Source organism: Diospyros lotus, chromosome 8 (assembly GCF_014633365.1).
Source record: "Diospyros lotus cultivar Yz01 chromosome 8, ASM1463336v1, whole genome shotgun sequence".
Lineage (NCBI taxonomy): Eukaryota > Viridiplantae > Streptophyta > Magnoliopsida > Ericales > Ebenaceae > Diospyros > Diospyros lotus.
In genome coordinates this window covers 33273177-33292722 of record NC_068345.1, presented here as the reverse complement: position 1 = coordinate 33292722, position 19546 = coordinate 33273177, and the positions used below count along the sequence as shown (strand labels likewise).

Genomic DNA, 19546 nt, shown 5'->3' with positions numbered 1-19546 from the left:
ATGTAATATATTACATAACATAAATAATAATTTTATTTATTTCAATGACTTTAAAAAGTGAAAGTAATAATATTAGTAAGATATCAAATCTTCACATCTTAAAACTATACCAAATATTATTTGTGATGGCTGTATATTAAGCTTTTTGTATAAATGATTAGAATTTAGTTTATAAAATAATATTATTTATTTATATTGGAGATGAATGTTTAATTTAAGTGATACATTTTTATTATATAAATGATCAGAATCTAATTTATAGAATAATATTATTTATCTATATTGGAGATTAATCTTCAGTTTAAATAATATATTTTTATTAAATAATAAAAAAAATATAAGTGTATATTTTTTATACTCATTTCTATTACTTAATAAATAAATACCACCTAATAAATAACATTACTCCCAGTCTATAGCTCGATGTTGACGTCAGAAAGGGCATCGAATCCGGAGGCCTTAGAGAAGGTTTGAAGTTTGAACGATTGATTGCCTGCATAGAAGCCTTAGGACTTAGAGAGAGAGAGAGAGAGGGTGGGGGAGGATTGCAAGATGAATGTTGAGTCGGTCGCCTTATTCCTTACAGTTACCGCCCTTTTCTCACTCGCTGCGTCCATCGATGATAAATGTGCCGCTTGCAATGCCGTTGCGGTAAAACATCATCTATTGCTCTTTATCTAGGGTTTTGAACTTCGTTAATTTTTCTGGATTTGATGGCGATCTGTTTCCGATTGTTTTCTTCATTTCGAAAGAATTGGCAGCTTTTTATCGCCACTGTGAACATATTTGCTGGAATTGAAGTATTTATTTCAGATTTGAAATATTTGTAACTTAGAGATTATATTCGTGCTGGATCTGATTTTCGTGTTGGATGACGTGCAGGACGAACTGGAGCTCGGTCTTTCCAACGTAAGAGTGCACTTGTCTTGCGTACTGTTCACCTGTCATTTGATATTATTATGCTTCCAAACATGAAAGCAAGAAACAGATAATTACTGTTTTATTGTGTTAGAAGATGTTGTTTGCATTAGAGTATGCCACATGCTTTTCTATTTGATATTTGTTTTTGTGTATATTGGGTTATTGAACTGCAGACATGCATTGTAAGTTTTCCTCCATAAATGTGCTTGTTCAGACTGCTAGCCTGTAGCATGCTTCCATTTCATTTCAAAAACTGCTAATTCTTGTGAGTTTGGACAGACATCACTTTTGTAACAGGAAATACATTAGGTCCACACCCTGACCTCAGAAGCGAAAGGTTATAGGCTGCTAAGGTTTTAGTGCTCGTTTGGCGTTTTTGTTAAATTTCTGCTATTGTGAGAATCACTTTTTAAAAAAAATGTTTTTGTAAGAATCACTTAAAAGAAAAAAGCAGTTTAGCATTTGGCCAGATCATTTGAGAGACAATCTCAGTGTTGTCATATGTGTTCGGCCTGTGGGTGAAAAGAAGTGCTTTTAACAATAAATTTATCAGAAAGGGTATTGATGGTGTCTATCCGTTAAATACAAATATTTTTAATACTTTTAAATTTTTATGATTAAATATTACTTCTAATTAAAAAAATGAGCTAAATTAGGAAATCATACTTAAAACAACTACAAAATCTTATGAAAACCAATCCCCAATTTTTATTTGCTATCAAGATTTAGAAAACATAGTAAAAGCATTCAAATTGCAATACAAATTGGTGATCTTTCTAGGAAAATATATCAAGCTGTAGAGGATTATGACAAAATCAATAACATCAGAGAAACCGAGATTGAGAATTTTAAGGATATGTGCATTTTGCTTGATGATTGGAGCCTTTTTTTCTTTTGTAGAGCAGATTCCAAATTTGCAAAATTATGAAAAACTACGATGAAGGTTGATGAGAGGGCACAATGTGTGATTTGTGTTTAGTGGCTTGCGAGGATATGAATTATGTATGGAGTGGTTTGTAAAGAGATGCAGCAAGAATTAGATATGATTAAAGATTTAATGTTTCTAATCTTAAATGTTGATTGTGGGTAATTTTGATTAAAAAGAATTTTATTTTCTGCATTTTCTCCCCTGCAAAAAAATAGCTTTTGCTAGTAGTACAAGCGCTTTCTATTTTGGCCAAGCATCATAAAAAAAAAATCACAAAAACGCTTTTATTAATAAAAAAAAGGCACTTTATTCTCACAAATGGCCAAAAAGGGGCTTTAATCTCTTCCACGTTAATGGAATTTTTTCCTTCTTTTTTCATCACTGTGTTTCTTTCTGGAGATTAGAAAGAATGTCCTTTTTTCACTTAAGGTATCCTTTTGGCATTATGTACTCATATTTCTTTATCTAAACATGTCTATAGTTTGAGGTGTTATAAATCTATTGAAAAAGAGCAGCAATAATGATAAATATTTAAGTGTTTTACTTTTTTTTGTTCCATCTTGATTAAGCAGCATCAGGTGCAATTGCCCATACCAGAAATATATGACATGCTGCTGAAAAAGAAAATATTATCCTTCTTTCCTTGAGATCTCTCCTAATTTTAGCAGTCAAGATGTCAAGGAGCAAACAATAGCGTTGGTCACTAACCATTCATGTTATCTTGTTTCCTGTTTTGCACATTCAAATTTGTCCTTGCTGTAATAATTTTATGCTTCTTCCAGGAAAAGCCAAGGAATCATTTGGATATGAGGCATCGCCTAGACTCTAAAGGTCAGCGTGAAGGGAAACTGATTGATTACAGGTATAACCTGTCCCAAACATCTTATATCTACATAGTAAATTGAACTTGAGAAAGAGCGTTGCAACTTATAAAAGAAAATTACAGTTTTTCCTTTTCTTTCCTTTTTTTTTTTTCCTGAAAAACAACTCCAGTTTTTACGTGTATTTAGAAAGGAGGGATGGGATTCTCTGTGATATAGATGGAAAAGCCAGGAGCTTTTACCTGCTGCTGCACATAAAGGGTTAAAGCTATCCACTAGTGTGGAAGAGAAAAAAGTATTGCAGTTTTTACTTTTTTTTCTTCTAGATTGTCACGACCCTAGGATTTAGCTAGGGTCTAGGAAGGAATTGGGAAGGATTTGGGAGGGAAACAGAGAAGAATTGGAGGGAGATATAGAGCAGAAATCAAGAGAAATGAGAGAGAACTAGGAAAAATGAGAGGGAGAAAGTAAGGAGGGAAAATATGAATTCACTATATTATTTCAGCATACATTTCTCTACATGCTATGGCCTATTTATAAGCTGTTCAACTGATAGAATATTGTAGAACAGCACCCATGTGCACTTTAACAGAATGAATAACATCTCCTAACAAACAATTGTAACTAATGACAGCATTACCCCTCTAATTCCTCTTGGGTCATGACAATTTCCTCTCCTTGAAAGGTCTCTTGTCCCCAAGAAACTTATTACAACCGAGCCGGTGTTTCTTCATCCAATGCTTCTCTTCACCAATTGGTTTCTTCTTCGTCTTTTTTTGTTCTTCTCTCGTATTTCTCTTTGCTCTTGCTTTCTCTTTTCTTTTTTCTCAACAATAACAGTATTATGACTTGCTGCAACACCAATCTCAGCCATCCACTTCTTCCTTATTGCCATTAAAAATGGTTATGAATGAGCTGTCAGTCTTGCAACCCTATCTTTTCCAACCATAGAGATAATTTCAATCCTCTCTATAGGCAAAAATCTGTGCAATACTCCCAATTCTTCTGGCTGCAATGTCACCTTTGTCTTGTCTTGTGTGCCCATGCCAATGACATTCGTATGAGATGTTCCAAGCAAGTTGCCCGGTACAATCCTCTCTTCTTCCTCCAGATCACCCCAATGTTTGGTCTTATTAACTGGTTCTTCCTCATAGTTGGGTTGGTCTTGTTGTAAAACCCCATAAACATCACCATCGAGTGGACTACCATATTCCTCAACAGGAGGTTTTCCCCAACCTCCTACTTGCTGATTGTTGGAGTATACCCTAGGCACATTTTCAACAAGTATTTCCTCTTGTAGAACCTCAGTCTCTTCTTCAACAACTGCCTTTTCTTTCTTGTCGTTTAGAATTGCCTTATTCAGTTCAGGTTTTTCCTCATTCTTTGCAACTACTATTCCCATTGTTATGACCTTGTCAGTCTCATACTTCGCATCAACTGCATGTACACCATCTTCCTTTTCCACTGCTACTTCATCAGCTTCCTGCACTACCTGGAATTTGTATGAAAATAGGATAAAAAAATCATGCAGTTGTTTATTAGGGGAGGAAGGGTCCACAGGGAATGAATGGGAAGATCGAAAAATTGGAAGAAGAAAGGATTTTTTGGTTAGACGCATGGAATTAGCAAAGCATTTTATTGAACAAATATAGAACCAGAATGGATGGTTTTGTATCTATTACCAGTTCTTCCTCCCGAGTTGAGACCGATCATTCAAATAAACTACTAATTCATCGGCTAATATATTCTCGAAAAGTCGAAAACTAAGTGATAAAGGTTTTGTGAAATCTTCTAATATGTTAATTGGTAAAAGAATGAACCCGATTATTGCAATTGCTCAGGATACCCTTTTTTAGCTTCTAGGGTCTATTTCTTAGTTCAAGGTCCCTCTTACTAATTGGAATCAAAGAATTAGTAGATGGAAGAAGAAGTAGAAAAAAGAATAAATATAGTGATAATTTGATTTTTCGTTGCCACAGCACAGTCCTTCGGCCATCTCCTTAGTTGAATTCCTTAAAAATTCACCACTACAACAGCCTCTTGATCAGCTTCCAAGGACCACTCCGGAAACTTATTCCGGTACTCAAATTCAGTAACCTTAGATTCACAAAAGGCTAGATCTGAATCAGCCTTTAGTTGCTGCTGATGGTTTCCAAATCAATTATCCTTCAAACAATCTGCTGGCTTTGGATAATTTCAAAAGACAATATGTTCTAATCAGCTTCGAAAATTTGTCCGCAACCTTAGCAGCTTCAAGTTCAGCCAATCTAATTCCGCCTCAAACGAAATCCATTGAAATCTGGATCTAGATCTGCTTGATTAACTCAAACAAGAGTCAGCGGCCAAGGAAATGCTCAATTAATTTGATCAAGTCAGCTGAGAAATTCTTCGGACTGAATTGCACTTCGATGCACAACGATTACTCAATATCCACTTCCGACCGAAGCTTCCTTCTCGCCTCAACCTCACTTCAGCAATCGAGGATCGAATTTGTTTGGCCTTCAAGTTCGCCTACTCACAGCTTCCAACTTCACCAGAATTCTGTCACTGGAACCTCACAAATCTGCCTCGATCAGCCCTATCCTGATTCGCTTAACTCCCAAGCAGCAACTGAGATGCAGCTGATTGATTGCACCTTCAACAATTCTAAGTCTCATCGCAAAGAGCTGTCGGAATCACAATCGAATCGCTGCTATCCATTTCCAAAGCCGAGTTTCCAACCACGAGGCTACCACCTGCTTCGTCTTCAGCTTCTAGATTGCCTAAATTGCCTAGCCTTGTTTCGCTCTTGGCAACTGATCCATAATCGACAACCTTCCTTACTCCTAGAATCTCAGTTCCACGCTCGCCCAGACCTTTTGCTCAACTTCCAAATCTGAGTTGAAAATCACAATTGAAATCAGGGCAATTGAGAATTGCCACTTGCGGAATTAACTTTTGAACCATTTCCGATCGCGCCTTCCTTCCCACCTCAGTCACATGCAGTGACCTAGACTGGTGTCGAGAGTCGCTCGCCTTGCGTTGCTTGCAATTCTGACCCTCACTGATCTGCTGAGGACCATCGGATTTGAATTCACCTCTGCTCCACTTCCTGAATCGTGTCTTCCTTCTCACCCAATCACTGCCAACTTCACCTAATACACAATTCAATAGCCTCGAGAATCAATTGGATCCGAGAAGCTATTAGATTTGTTGTGGCTTCCTGAAATTACCTTCAAAACTCAAGTCGAATCGGATTACGGAATTGGCCTCTCCTACAATTTGCCAAAAATTGTTGGCGTTGAATCACCTTGGCTAACTACTACAAACTTCTGAATCACGGCTAGAGCTGTCAGAATTACTTGACAAAGAAAGCCGCTGAGGAACGAACGACTCTGATACCAAATGTCACGACCCTAGGATTTAGCTAGGGTCTAGGAAGGAATTGGGAAGGATTCGGGAGGGAAATGGAGAAGAATTGGAGGGAGATATAGAGCAGAAATCAAGAGAAATGAGAGAGAACTAGGAAGAATGAGAGGGAGAAAGTGAGGGAAAATATGAATTCACTATATTATTTCAGTATACATTTCTTTACATGCTATGGCCTATTTATAGGCTGTTCAACTGATAGAATATTGTAGAACAGCACTCATGTGCACTTTAATAGAATGAATAGCATCTCCTAACAAACAATTATAACTAATGACAGCATTGCCCCTCTAATTCCTCTTGGGTCATGACAAATTGCCCCTCTAATGACAGATTGCTGGAAATGTGGCAAATTCTGTGAGTTCTTGCCTTCTGAATGTATATGTTACAATCCTGAAATTTGTCCTTGTTCTAAAAAGATGAGTAATTTACAAAGGAAAGAATTTTATTGATTTTAGACATGATAGCTAAAATTGATAATGCCCAAATTAATGGTGAATATTTGCAAAAATTAGAACAATATGATTTTAAACGAACCTGATACTTTTAAACAAAAGAAGCTATAAATCCTGTAGAAACCTGACTTCAAAGATGCTCTTAATAGAGAATTGTTTACAAAATTAACAATATATATATATTTTAAAAAATTACCAAAACAACTCACCTTTCAAACTATTACCAAACTAGCACAAATTCTTCCACATCACCACCCACGCTGGAGAAAAGCAGGGTGACCAATTTACTTCTACCAAATGTTTAGAGAGTGAATTTTAGTAGGACGTCTTCTAGGGGCGTGGTATCACCATAAGTTACTTGGACTCAGAAGTACTATCACAATTAACTTGGATATCTTTTAGCAAGTGGAACAATTAATTAACTGCAAAAACTATTGACATCACATTCTGATAACCAACCCCTCTTCCTTCCCTCTCTTACTTTTGTTCCATTTCAGCCACAGTAGAATCCAATCATTACTTCTAGTAGACTAGTACCCACATCTTCATTCACTCCCATGCAAAGTAAGCTTAGAAAAAACTTAGGATGTAAAATGAAGTTATAATTTCTGTGTAAATGGAGTTCTGAGAAACTATGAAGAAAAGGTTTGCTGGAACTGAGAAACATCAGCAGCAAGGAGAACTGTCTAACTCTGATAGAATCAATGGAAAATATGTCTAGATATTGTTGATCTATGAGTTTATGGAATTGCTTGGTTGACAAAAATAATAGGTGTGGGGAAAAAGAATACTGAAATAGATGAGCCAATGTCACGTGCTTGTTAAATTATTAACCACTAACTCATCAAAGTCTTAGCTGATAGAGAAAGGGTAACTTTGTCTTTTACACTATTATTTTCACTCAACATTAATGATAATGAGTAAATGAGCCAGTGGCAAGGATGGTTGATCGAAATCAAGTTCATAATACCAGGACTTGTTCTGCATCTTCTCTCATTTCTTTACATGTTTTTGTTGGCATTAACATGTGTGTCTGGAGGTATATCCTGTGTAATTACTTAAGGCAAGATCAATGAACCAGTTCTTGAACTCTTGGATTGGATTTATGAAAAACACCTCTTGTTGTCCTCTTTGTATGCATCTGTATATTGTTTTGTTGTAAGTACAAGGGCCTGATACCTGCATTCTGCGCAATTACTGAGGTAATAATCAATGAGCAGAGTAGTTGAACTCTAGGCAGTGCTTTTGTTAAAAGAACAACAATCTTTTCTTCTTTTCTGTCTTTGTTTTTGTTTCTCTGCTGATAGAAGTTTTCTGATGACTGCATCCTATGCACTTAATAAAAATAGAGTCAGTGAGCTGAGGGTTGTTGAACTTCTGGATGGACTCTGTGAAAAAATGCAAGACTACACACTAAGGAAGGTAAGTCTCTCTTTACATTAGCTCCTTTTCCCACCTTTGTAGCTGAGACATCTTCCTCAAATCAACTTTGTAGCTGAGTTTATGTTGGAAAATATTGTAGCAACTGGTTTAAGTACCTGTCTATAATATAAAAGATAAAGTTAACCCTCTATCTAACAGTTTAAGCTTTAAATGAGATGATGGTTAATAATTCAACATGGTATTAAAGCAAGTAAAGATCTTGAATTGAAACCTCACTGCTTACTCAATATTTAAATTGTTGCATGTGTTTGGATTGGTTATGCAGTGAAATCTGGCCACACGTGAGGGGTCATGTTGAGAGTAAAAATGATAATGTAATAGATAACCCCTCTATCTAATAGCCTATGCTTTTAGATGAGATGATGGTTAACAATTAAACAATTTCATTTAGTGATAGCTGCAAGTGTTCTTTTGGGGACACCTTGGGGTTTTGGTGCCATTCCCTTGATTAAGTATGAGTCGCATTAGGTCAGGACCTAAAAGAGAAAAAAACACGAACAACCACAATAGATTGTAAATTGCCCTTCCACTCCTGCTATTTTATAAATAAATTTTTGTGCAATAAGATTGCCTAGAGATTTTGCTGGTCAGTATTCATCAAAGACCTTAAATACAGTTTCCATCTCACTCATATGCTGATAATTTGTTCTTCAATATTGCAGATAGCTTCAACCGAACAAGAATGGATTAAGGTGGATAATTGGGATAATCTCACAATTGGTATGCATAGAATGACCACTCCTATAAACTCATATGTTAATTCACAGCTCATACATAAGCAAAATCTGTTGAAGTTACCATTTAAACTCCAATAGAACAAAGTAATATACCAAGACATCTCTAGCATGGTACTGATGCGGGATTAAATTACTAAAAGCTTTTCCTATTTAGTATGTAGCATCCTTGCTACCAATGTGGGATTAAATTAGTACAAGGTACTGATGCGTGATGCTCTCTGCACAATTTGAGACTACTGATCTTTTAGCTACCCACTAAAGGAAATTCTATGGGTTTCTATATTTGAAAGATGGAGGTTGATCATATGTTACCACCACGCACCACAATTAGTTGCTTCCATATGATTGGTTCTTGCATTACTTGTAAAACTAGAAACTAAAACTAGAAACTGCCATATTAACATGTTAGTTAAAGTTATTTTTTGAACTCATAGAAGCAAGTAATATGGCAAGAATTCACTATCAATACATTATTAAGTTAGAATGTGACTGTATTCTAGGCATAGTTGTAGGTCTTGTATTTTTCTGGCCAGCATGTTTCATGGTGAAGCAAATCCAATATAAAATATGAGGGACATTGTATCACCTAATTTTTTAGTGGATATCAGTCACAACGGTTTACTAAGTGGCATTTTGATTAAGGCATTTTCTTGATATGCCAACTGCACGAAGGATGAGGGGTGTGAGATGGCCAATGAGAGGAAAACCAACCACCATCTCCAAATTCGACCACCCACCAACCAAACCCCAGAGAGAGAGAGAGAGAGAGAGAGTCCTACCATGGCAGCCCCACCATCTTACTGGAAGAAGGTTGGTATAAGAGATGTGTACAAGTTGTGGACGATCCTAGATTTTCCAAGTTTGGGCTTGCAGTGAAAGTGTTGCCAAATGAGGTGTACCACATGGAACAGAACTTGATCATGGTGGATGCTCCAGCTACCTTCTTTTTCCTTTTCTTTTTTTGCTTCACTTTTCTTCAGCTCTGAATCTAATTGCCCCAGGTTGTTCTCCAATCCCAAATTATTTGTAGAAACTGGGGAATTACTCAATTTTTTTTTGTATACAAGTGATTATATAGAACTTTACACCATATTCAATTGGTAGAAATATGCAAAAAAATTGCTGGGAATTTCCTGTATACTGTTTATTCTTTTCCCAACTCCCAGCAATCTACAAAAGATTGTATATTGTTTGTTTAGAAAATTTTGCTGCAATATATAGAGAAATTATATGTTTTTTACATATATCTGTTTTCTTATACAGTTGTTATATTTCTTGTATTATTTCAAATTTATTTCTAGAAGAGAAAAATGCCTGACAATTTTGATTGATAGACACTTGTGAAGCAAGTGGATCAAATGGAGGAAGTTTATTGCAAAAGAGGGAGGGGGAAACTAAAGAAAATTTGATAGGAAACCTTAGACTTGACATGGGATATAATGGCATGACATAAGATATGGACATGGATAGAGATGGATAGAGGTTTAGAAATCATGTAGTTGGTCGTGCTTGGTGGGATTAAGGCTTGTGATTTTTGTTGTATTTATTATTTTGTAGTGTTATTTTTTTTCTAAATATTTGGAGCTCAATTAGTAGTTGTTTGTGCTAATATGTACTAAATATGTGTATCTTGTGAAAATACTTGAACCATATTTGAATTCTTTTAAAGTTTGTATAAACTATTTAAACTACATTTATGATAAATTGTCTGTTTAGGACGTGCCGTTAGACAATAGTGATGTTTTTATTGTTTCCTGACACATTTTTTTTTACAATATGGTTTCCTAGATGTTGAAATAATTATTTGTTCAACAAGAATATTTACTTGAATAATGTCATTATGTATGAGACATTTTATTACAATTCTAAGACAGTATCTTGGTTCATCCAACATTGATATATACCCTACTATTAACAAATCTAGTACCTTATGTAGTACTTTAGTGCCCATTTATGAGAATAAATGAGATGTTCAAAGTTGTGAAATTATAGAGGAATTAAGCTAATGAGCCACGCTAAGAAATTTTGTGAGTGAGTGAATAAGCAACAATTAAGAAGAGAAATCAAGGCATCCGAAACCAGTTTGGCTTCATGCCTGGTAGGTTAACAATGGAAGTTGTATACTTTCTTAGGTGCCTAACACAAAGGCATAGAGATAACAAAAGAACTTAATAAGTGTTTATAAATTTAATAAAAACTAGAGAAGTCTTATGGGAGGTCTTAGAGAAAAACATGTTTGAATTGCTTATACACAGGTAATTAAAGCCATGTATTATAAAATAGAAACATGTGTCTAAACAAGTGGAGGATGTACTAAGGGTTTTCCGATTACAATTGGATTACATCAAGGATTTGCATCAAGTTCTTCTCTTTGCCCTAGTAAAGGGTGAACTCACCAAACATATCCATGTAGAGATGTCTTGGTATATGCTATTTGCAGATAATATTATCTTGGTTGATGAGACAAGGCATGAATACTAATCTTGAGATATGGAGGAATACTTTAGAATCTACATGTTTTTCTTTGAGCAAATTAAATACTGAATATCATAATGTAAGTTTAGTAAGAATATAAGTGTGGATGATGTTATGTTGAAACTTGAAGATCAAGTCATCCCATAAAAAGATCAAATTAGATATTTTGGATCAATTATTCAAAAATATAGATAGATTAAAGAAAATGTGACCTATAGAATTTAGGCAAAATGGAAAAGTGTGTTTGATGTTTTATGTGATAGTACAGTTAAAAGAAAAATTTTATATCCGAGTAAAAAAAAGAGAAGAAAATTTTTATAAAACAACTATAAGACTAGCTTTTTTGTATGGCATAGAAGTGCAAAATATTAGTAGAACAAAAATGAGAGTGCTACGATGGATGTGCAACTATACAAGAAGAGAATTAAAAAAGAGGTTCTCCGTGATAAACTTAGGGTGACCTCTATTAAAGATAAGATGTGGACACAATTAAGATGGTTTGATTATGTGAAAAGAGAAATGATAAATCTCTAGTGAAGAAAGTGGATAGAATATAACAAGTCTTGGCAAATAGACTTTGTGACAACCCAATCCCACATCGTAGTCGATTGGGGAGATCTTGGTTACATTTACCTAGTTACATGAAGTCATAAACTCAAGAATTACCTTCAGCTTGCATTTTTGGGTTACGGATTTTCACTGCAACAGAACTTTCATTTTTTTTGAGTTGCTTGATGGAAACAAATTCTGGATTTATATATAGAAATGTGTTTTACTCTAATAAATGTATGTGGTACAGTAGTATAGTGCCTTGGTTTGGTTATGCCTACTTATGTTATTTTTCTTAATTAGACTCAATAAACAAGCCAAAATTCTAGTTTGCTTGTAGCAGTCATATGGATTTAGCTCTCCATCCAAACTTCATCGCAGCAAATTCTCAGTCCACTAGTGGCAGTTGTCACAATTTTCATTTATTAAGCAGTGTCCTATTTAGCATTGTTTCTATGGATCCATGTCTGAGATGTGCTTATGAAATTGGTAGCACTATCTGCCCAAAGCAGCCCCCTTTATTCTCCCAGGGTACTGGCTACAAAAGAGCAAAGATACTAACCTCAGCAGATGTCTATGACTCTATCCATGGCTTAACCAGTCAATGTTTTTTTTTTAAGAAGGATCCTTTAACTCGGTATAGTTCTTGTAATGTTTGGTTGGATGCATGTTAATGGTTTGCCAACCACAACCATTTGAAACTTTAGAAAGAAGCTAGTATCAGTGTTTATAACAGGATCTGGCTTATTCTATCTACAGGTTGGAACAATGAAATACAAATTGTTGGTCCCGTTTGAATGTTTTCATGTCAATGTGCAAAAGCAAACAGTAGCTTGCGTATTTATGGGTGATTTCATAGACTCATAGGTGCAGTTAAAAAATGCCAATATGTTTATTTTTATTCTGGGATGTGTTAAGATGAAGTTATTCTGGTCAGCATTTTGTTTACTCCATCTCAATGACTTCTAAAGTCCTTGTTTGTTCATTGTGGAGCTTCGTCTGAATATTTTACATATTAGATGAAGGTTATTCTGAAAGATGATTAATGATTCTTCTACTTCTTGTCATAGATAAACAAGAAGCCCGAGCCTATTCGAAAGATATGTCAACTTATTGTGGAAGGTGAGATTATCAAATAAGTCTTCCATCCCTGACTACAGGGCGAGCTTATGGAATTTTTATTTGGCCTTGCTTTCATGTCTTTATAATCATTTTATGTGCTATGCCACAGGTTGCTTGAGGAAACTGAGGATGAGGTGAGTTCTCGCTCACAACTTCCTCACTTTGTTCGAATGGGTAAAAGTGATTTATCTTCTATGATATTGAGAAACACATTTTGCTGGCATTGATTAATTCAGCTAGCCGAATTGATAAAGAAGGGATCTGTTAAGGCTGGAGGAGTGAGCAAGGTTCTATGTCAAGATCTCAGCAAGCATTGTAGCCTGACAAGGTAAATTTGGAGCTTAGTTCATAATTTAACTTAGATGAAGCAATCCTTGTACAATCACACGTACTGTCACTATAGCGAATATATGTTTCTTACATCCTAGTATGTGAACCACCCAATAATTATAGCATGCCCCATAACTGGGGAAGATCTTGGTCTTAGAAGGTTCAGTCTCATTTTCCTAGGAAATTGTTTTTATGAAATTTGGGTACTAAAGACTCGCCTATCTTATCTGGTCGGCCCATTAAGATCTTAATTTCTACTCAAATTACTTCATCCTGCATAGATAATAGCATAGGGAAAAAAAAAAAAAAACTGCCAATCTATCTATCATAAACTTCTTGTTGGGAAGCAGTTGTGACTTGTGCTTTATTCAGAATTGAGACCTCCTGTTTTTTTTCTTTTTTTATTTACAGCAGCAAGGTCCATGAAGGGATCGACAGAGATCTTTAAATCACTGGAGATTGTGGTTCCCCTTCAAAGTAATTTTTTGAAGAATTCATTGTTACCAGGCTTAGTCCTAGGATTAAAGCTTTTGAGCTTGATTTAATTGAAACAAAGGAAAGACGATTATCATGCTTTTTGGAGTTAGTTGGAGGGATTAAAAGAGAGGTCATCACATCATCGTATTGTTGCAGTGTAAATTTTCAAACCTTTTGGATCCTAAAATTTGAAGTTAAAATGCTTGGTTTCATAAATTGATTTGGCATTTCAATATTCATTGGCCGTACACGTATTTGGATTTGGCCAGACTAAAGCAAAAAGTCAGGAATCTTAATTTGCTATTAAATCTGTCTGGCCCTCACTTTTAAGAGGAAGGAAAGCCAGGAGAGAATAATTGCTTTACGCCGCAAGTTACATTTCTTCACTCAAAAGACCATTGAACTGAAGCGAAATGGTCCTCGCATTCGCATAGGCGATAAGCTCAAGTAGAGCAACTTTATGGCTTGGATATTTCATGGCCAAATAATTGCATGTTTGGTAACGAGGACTATTGGCATACTTTTCAGTCAGCTACTGAATTCATTGCCCGGGTACTCCTCTTTCAGACTGCACTCAACCAACCACTCACTAAATAGGTCTCGGCTTAAATTAATCTTCTTGGTTGGACGTCAGCATGATGAATCTTTTTATTCTTTTATAACGAAGCAAGTTTCAAGCTTTTCTCAAAAAATATTGAAATAAACAAGCAATTCGATGTCTTTTTTTTTTTTTTGTTTTGTTGAAATTTTGTCAAATTTTAATAATACTTCTCGGATATTTTATTTCTAAAAGTAAAAATTTATTATGTGAACTAAATTTCAACTCATGACCCTTCACATTTAACATTGAACAAATTATACCACTATACCCAACATTATTTTTATATAAATTTATCTAAAAAAATTAAAGAGAATTGAAGTTCCTATACATGCATAACAGTGCAACATCGTAGTTAGTTTTTAAACTTTTATTAATTTAAGAAGGTGTCTCCAAACTGCAAAATAGTTTCTTGACGTAAAGAGCAGAAGGGAACAGTGAAAGGAAGTAGCTGAAACTCTTATCATATTTGACACTAGAAATTGGTTGATTTATTAAGAAAACCCAACCCAACCCACCCCTATTGCGAGTGCGAGCTCATTAATCGGCGTCAGTCCCATGTCCATCCTCTGCCCTTAATTTAAGCAGCTTCTGTTTTCCAATGGGGAAAGACTAAAGAGGATAATAATAATAATAATAATAATAATAATAATAATAATAATAATAATGCGAACCAATAGCACGATGTAGTTGGTGTGTCTCACCTTCACCTTTAACATCCCTTTATTCGGTGTTTCAGTCCAATAATACGAGCGATTTGTGTGGTCTTCAAGAAAAAGGTTAGTTAGGTGTGAAGGATTTAATGAAAAGAGGCGGAGCTACGGCGGCGGTAGACTCAGTCCGGCCCCGGCCATTTGTTATGAAATTGACGGCCACATTCGCCGCCGCACTTTTCGGACGTTACCACTCGAAGCCACCACGTGGATCTGTTCCGTTCCAAACACTCACACCAACTAACTCTCTCTCTCTCTCTCTCTCTCTCTCCCCAATTGAACATTTCAACGTTCTTTCCACACTCTTTATAGTCTTTTGAGTTCCAATTTCAGCTAAATAACCCAAATAAGACAATTAGTTTACTTAAATACGTTTGATATTTCACTAACTTTTAAGATACATCTATTACGTTTTGAAAATTATATGAATTTCTAAACATAATTTAAATAATAATAATAATAAATTCAACCATGGTTTGGTTTCTCTCGTCTCATGTACAAAAAAACAGAATACATTTTATTCATTAGTTTATTAGTGATTGAAAAAGGAGTGTCAAGCGTGAGTGAGTGGCTGAGAGCCCATACAATACAACATATGCGATATATATACACACACACATACACGAGTAGGGAAAAAGAGAATTTTGGAGGAGCTTAAAAACAACCGTGATTACTTTAGTCGTTAAATCACATCACCGCCTCGAGATGATCAAAACAGAATCTAACGGCTGTAAGCTGACTTGGCCGAAAAGCTTCAGCTGGGGACGCTCCATTGGCAATCATGACTCCTCCTCCAGCGTTATTATTTCTAGAAAAAAAGAAAGATGACTAATAATTAATTAAATTCCAAATAAAAGAAAGAAAGAAAGAAAGAAAACCGAACCCCGCAAAAAACAACGAAAGGCAGAGAATGCCACATGGGCAAAGCAAAGAGAGAGAGAGAGACAGAAAGAAGCGCTGAAGCGTCGCCTTTTCTCTGCAGGGTACGCGTCCCTTTACTGTTTTCAGATTAATCACTCACTCATTGCCCAAACCTAATTCGGCAGCAAGATTTCATTCCGGAGCGAGCGAGCGAGAGAGAGAGAGAGAGAGAGAGAGAGAGAGAGAGAGTCTTTCGTCTTCTTCGTCTGATCGGATGAATGATGGCTGAGACCTAACAATGATTCTGCTCGAATTTGGTAACGTTGTTGTATCGTAGTTCATCCTTCTGTCTCGCCTTTGGTTTCTCTGACTTTTGATCGGCTTCGATTTGTGGGCGGCAATGCGTAAGGAGGCCGGAGGTACGTTTTCTTGTCCTGCGGTCTGGATTCGGTGGTTGGAGATGTGGATCTGCAGAGTTTGATTTCTAGTGTTTATGCTCAATGTGCGTTTCTGGAACTTAAGTGATGTTGTCTTTTGTTCTTTGCTGACCTTGATTTCAGCATTTCTGTAGAGATCTGTTCGGTTTGTGAGAAAAAGTCGGACCTTGAATTCGCTCTTTCCTGCTTTCCCCGGTTCTTTAAATCGAATGTTTGGTTATTGCTTGTTTTTAATGCATGCGATCAAGTGCCGTTTGATGATCATCTTTTTCTCATGAGATTAGTTTTGCTGGGGTGATCCGGAAAACCTCTCTTTACCTTTTTTTTTTTCCGTATAACTTGTCAGATTCCAAATATTACCTAGAACATGGTGCCTAAGGTCAAGATGCTAATTGATTGTTTTCCCTCTGAATCTGTGTGTTGTCGGCAAACAAGCAGAAAGGAAGTCCTATACCTAATGTCTCTATTCGTTTCCATAAATATGATACCTAATGAGTGTCTGTATTTTTTTTATTTCCCCATGAAACTTTCAGCTTAGTTCTTTTCAAATTTTTGTTTCGTCGTAGGTGGATCATTGAATAAGCCAGTTCGACGGTAACGATGGATGCATGTTGCTATACAAAAATGTTTTGATTGCTCTTTCTACCAAAAGGAAGAAATAGGATGATCTCTGAAAGATTAATAGGAGAAGAATCTCTTCGACGGAATTTTGAGCCTTTGAGTTTGTCCCAGCGTCTTGTCAGAAGTGTTAGCCAAAAATTGAAAAAGAAGAGCCACGGAAGTGAAGGGGATGAAGAGGACGATGCAAAAGGGGTTTCTTTGAGATGCCTTAATTTGTACGGTAGGGGGGGAGGTTGCAAAGTTGGTGCTGATACAAGTGAAGAATTTGGGGATCCAGGTGGTAGAAGGCGATCAAGTTGCAGTGAAGAAGGAAAAGGGTATGCCTCAATATGTGGAACTGAGGAGACCACTGTGGATTGCTTCTCTTACAAAGTGAAGGAGAAGCTTTGGAGGAGGAATCACAGGAGGGTTTCGGAACCTGAAGAGTCACCACATAACAGAATGCATGTGTTTCTTCCAGATGACATCCTGGAAATGTGCTTAGTGAGACTCCCACTGACCAGTCTCATGAATGCCCGACTTGTATGCAGAAAATGGAGAAATTTGACAACTACTCAACGGTTCATGCAGATGAGACGGGAAGGTTTGTATCAAAGCCCGTGGTTGTTTGTGTTTGGTGTTGTCAAAGATGGTTATTGCTCCGGGGAGATACATACTCTGGACGTCTCTCTTAATCAGTGGCATCGACTAGATGCCGAAGTTCTCAAAGGAAGATTCTCCTTTTCTGTTGCCAGCATTTGGGATGATATTTACATTGTTGGAGGTTGTTCTAGCTTGGCCAACTATGGGAAGGTGGATAGGAGCTCATTCAAAACACATAAAGGAGTGCTTGTATTTAGCCCCTTGACTAAATCATGGCATAAAGTTGCATCCATGAAGTATGCAAGGTCGACACCTGTTTTAGGGATTTGTGAGATTAGTTCAGATTGCTTGATTATCCGAAACAATCAAAATCGTCAAGACAGACGTTTCCCCAGGTCAAGGATTGGTGGGGTATCTGATGTTTATGAGGATCCCCACAGGCTGTCAGTAAGGCGGCAGTTCAGAAATGCCCTTGATGAGAATGACATTTCTTTGTTTCCCAATATGAAGCCGTACAAATTAGTCAGACAAAAAATTGATCACTTGAACACCAAAGATTGTAAAAGGTTTGTGCTGATTTCTGTAGGAGGGCTTGGTTCGTGGGATGAGCCCTTGGATTCAGGGGAAATTTATGATTCTGTATCAAATAAATGGATGGAGATCCAGAGGCTGCCTGTGGATTTTGGTGTTGTTTGTTCAGGGGTTGTTTGTAATGGGATGTTCTACGTTTATTCTGAAACTGACAAGCTTGCTGGATATGACATTGAGAGGGGTTACTGGGTTGGAATCCATACCTGCCCATCCCCTCCCCGTGTACATGAGTACTATCCAAAACTCATATCATGTAACGGTCGACTTTTTATGCTCTCTGTCTCCTGGTGTGAAGGGGACGGCCAAATTGGTAGGAGAAATAAAGCCATTAGGAAGCTCTGGGAGCTAGATCTCATGTATCTTACTTGGACAGAGGCTTCAACGCATCCTGATGCTCCAATGGACTGGAATGCTGCATTTGTTGCTGATAGAAATCTTATATTTGGCATTGAAATGTTCAAAATATTTGGGCAAGTCTTAGACTTCTTCACTATGTGTGATGCGTCTGTTACAGGAATGAACTGGAGCCACATTTCAAGGAATCATGTCACACATGAACTGGATGCTTCCTCTTGCATGACAAAATCAATGGCAGTGCTACATCTATGATTTCTCCTTGGTAAATTTTTTGAATTCGCAGAAAAAGCCTGGAAGTCTATTTGCACCTTAAGACTTTGAACATGCACCATGACCTGTGAGATTTCTTCCTGATGTAATTTTTGGTTTTATTTCTCTCAACTTGTGTGATGGTGGCTCCATCTGGTCTTTCTTATTCAGATTATTATTTACTTCTTGTTTCTTTAGCTTCCATGTAATTTGTTCTCCACCATCGAAAGAAATTTATCATTTATTTATCTGAATACTTTCTTTGGTATATGCTTTTGGTAAAATGGTCCTATCCTTGTTGGTTATATTTGCCTCAGAAGATAATGGATTAAGAAGCTTTTCTTTGAACAAATTTGATAAACATCTTTGTTTTGATAGTGGTGATTTGCATGTTCAGAGCTGGTTGGTCGGCAGGCTGATTCTGGTTGTAGTTCAATCAGATGTGAAATAATGATAAAAGCATTTTTTAGTCTAGCCTTCAGAAAATTGCTAATAGCCTCATATATCATCAACATCAGTGAAAAGTTGGTTTGATGACTAACTGTTAAAAGCTTGCATGTGTTGGCTTCTATGTGCCAGCAACTTCTTCTTAGGGCAGAAATGGTTTTGAGTTTATAATAACATTTTGTATTGAAAATCTTGCAATAATGGCTTGAATTTAGTAAAACTGGAATATAAAGGATCACATAATTACCATCCAACAGACAGCTCCCTAGCAGATGACAAGAGAGGAATAGCTAGAAGCTTAATGGTACTGTAAGTGCAAGCCAACCAAATCCAACCTAGTAAAAAGGTTACTCTTTTCTAAGGTCACTCTTTCTTCAGGACAACCCAAAAATTGACAACACCTTCCCAGTGTATGAATCTTTAA

At 36.4% G+C, this 19546-nt stretch overlaps 2 protein-coding genes across 4 annotated transcripts; both read left to right on the top strand.

Annotated features, from left to right (window-relative positions):
- Positions 1 to 425: 425 nt before the first annotated feature.
- On the top strand, positions 426 to 13920 carry LOC127808037 (uncharacterized). 2 transcript variants are annotated; one of them, XM_052346347.1, is made up of 9 exons: positions 426 to 651; positions 883 to 909; positions 2632 to 2711; positions 7883 to 7955; positions 8639 to 8696; positions 12808 to 12859; positions 12969 to 12993; positions 13096 to 13187; positions 13604 to 13920. In XM_052346347.1, the coding sequence occupies exons 1-9, from the start codon at positions 553 to 555 to the stop codon at positions 13635 to 13637; spliced, it is 540 nt and encodes a 179-aa protein (XP_052202307.1). In that variant the 5' UTR covers positions 426 to 552; the 3' UTR covers positions 13638 to 13920. The 2 variants fall into 2 exon arrangements, with proteins under 2 accessions (XP_052202307.1, XP_052202306.1); XM_052346346.1 differs by having other exon boundaries at positions 427 to 651; positions 13601 to 13920.
- A 1954-nt stretch (positions 13921 to 15874) lies between these two features.
- On the top strand, positions 15875 to 18923 carry LOC127808036 (F-box/kelch-repeat protein At5g42350-like). Of its 2 annotated transcripts, none has more exons than XM_052346344.1 (2): positions 15875 to 16257; positions 16842 to 18923. In XM_052346344.1, exon 2 carries the CDS (start codon positions 16939 to 16941, stop codon positions 18676 to 18678), a length of 1740 nt encoding a protein of 579 aa, XP_052202304.1. In that variant the 5' UTR covers positions 15875 to 16257; positions 16842 to 16938; the 3' UTR covers positions 18679 to 18923. The 2 variants fall into 2 exon arrangements, with proteins under 2 accessions (XP_052202304.1, XP_052202305.1); XM_052346345.1 differs by having other exon boundaries at positions 15875 to 16340.
- The last annotated feature ends 623 nt before the right edge of the window (positions 18924 to 19546 follow it).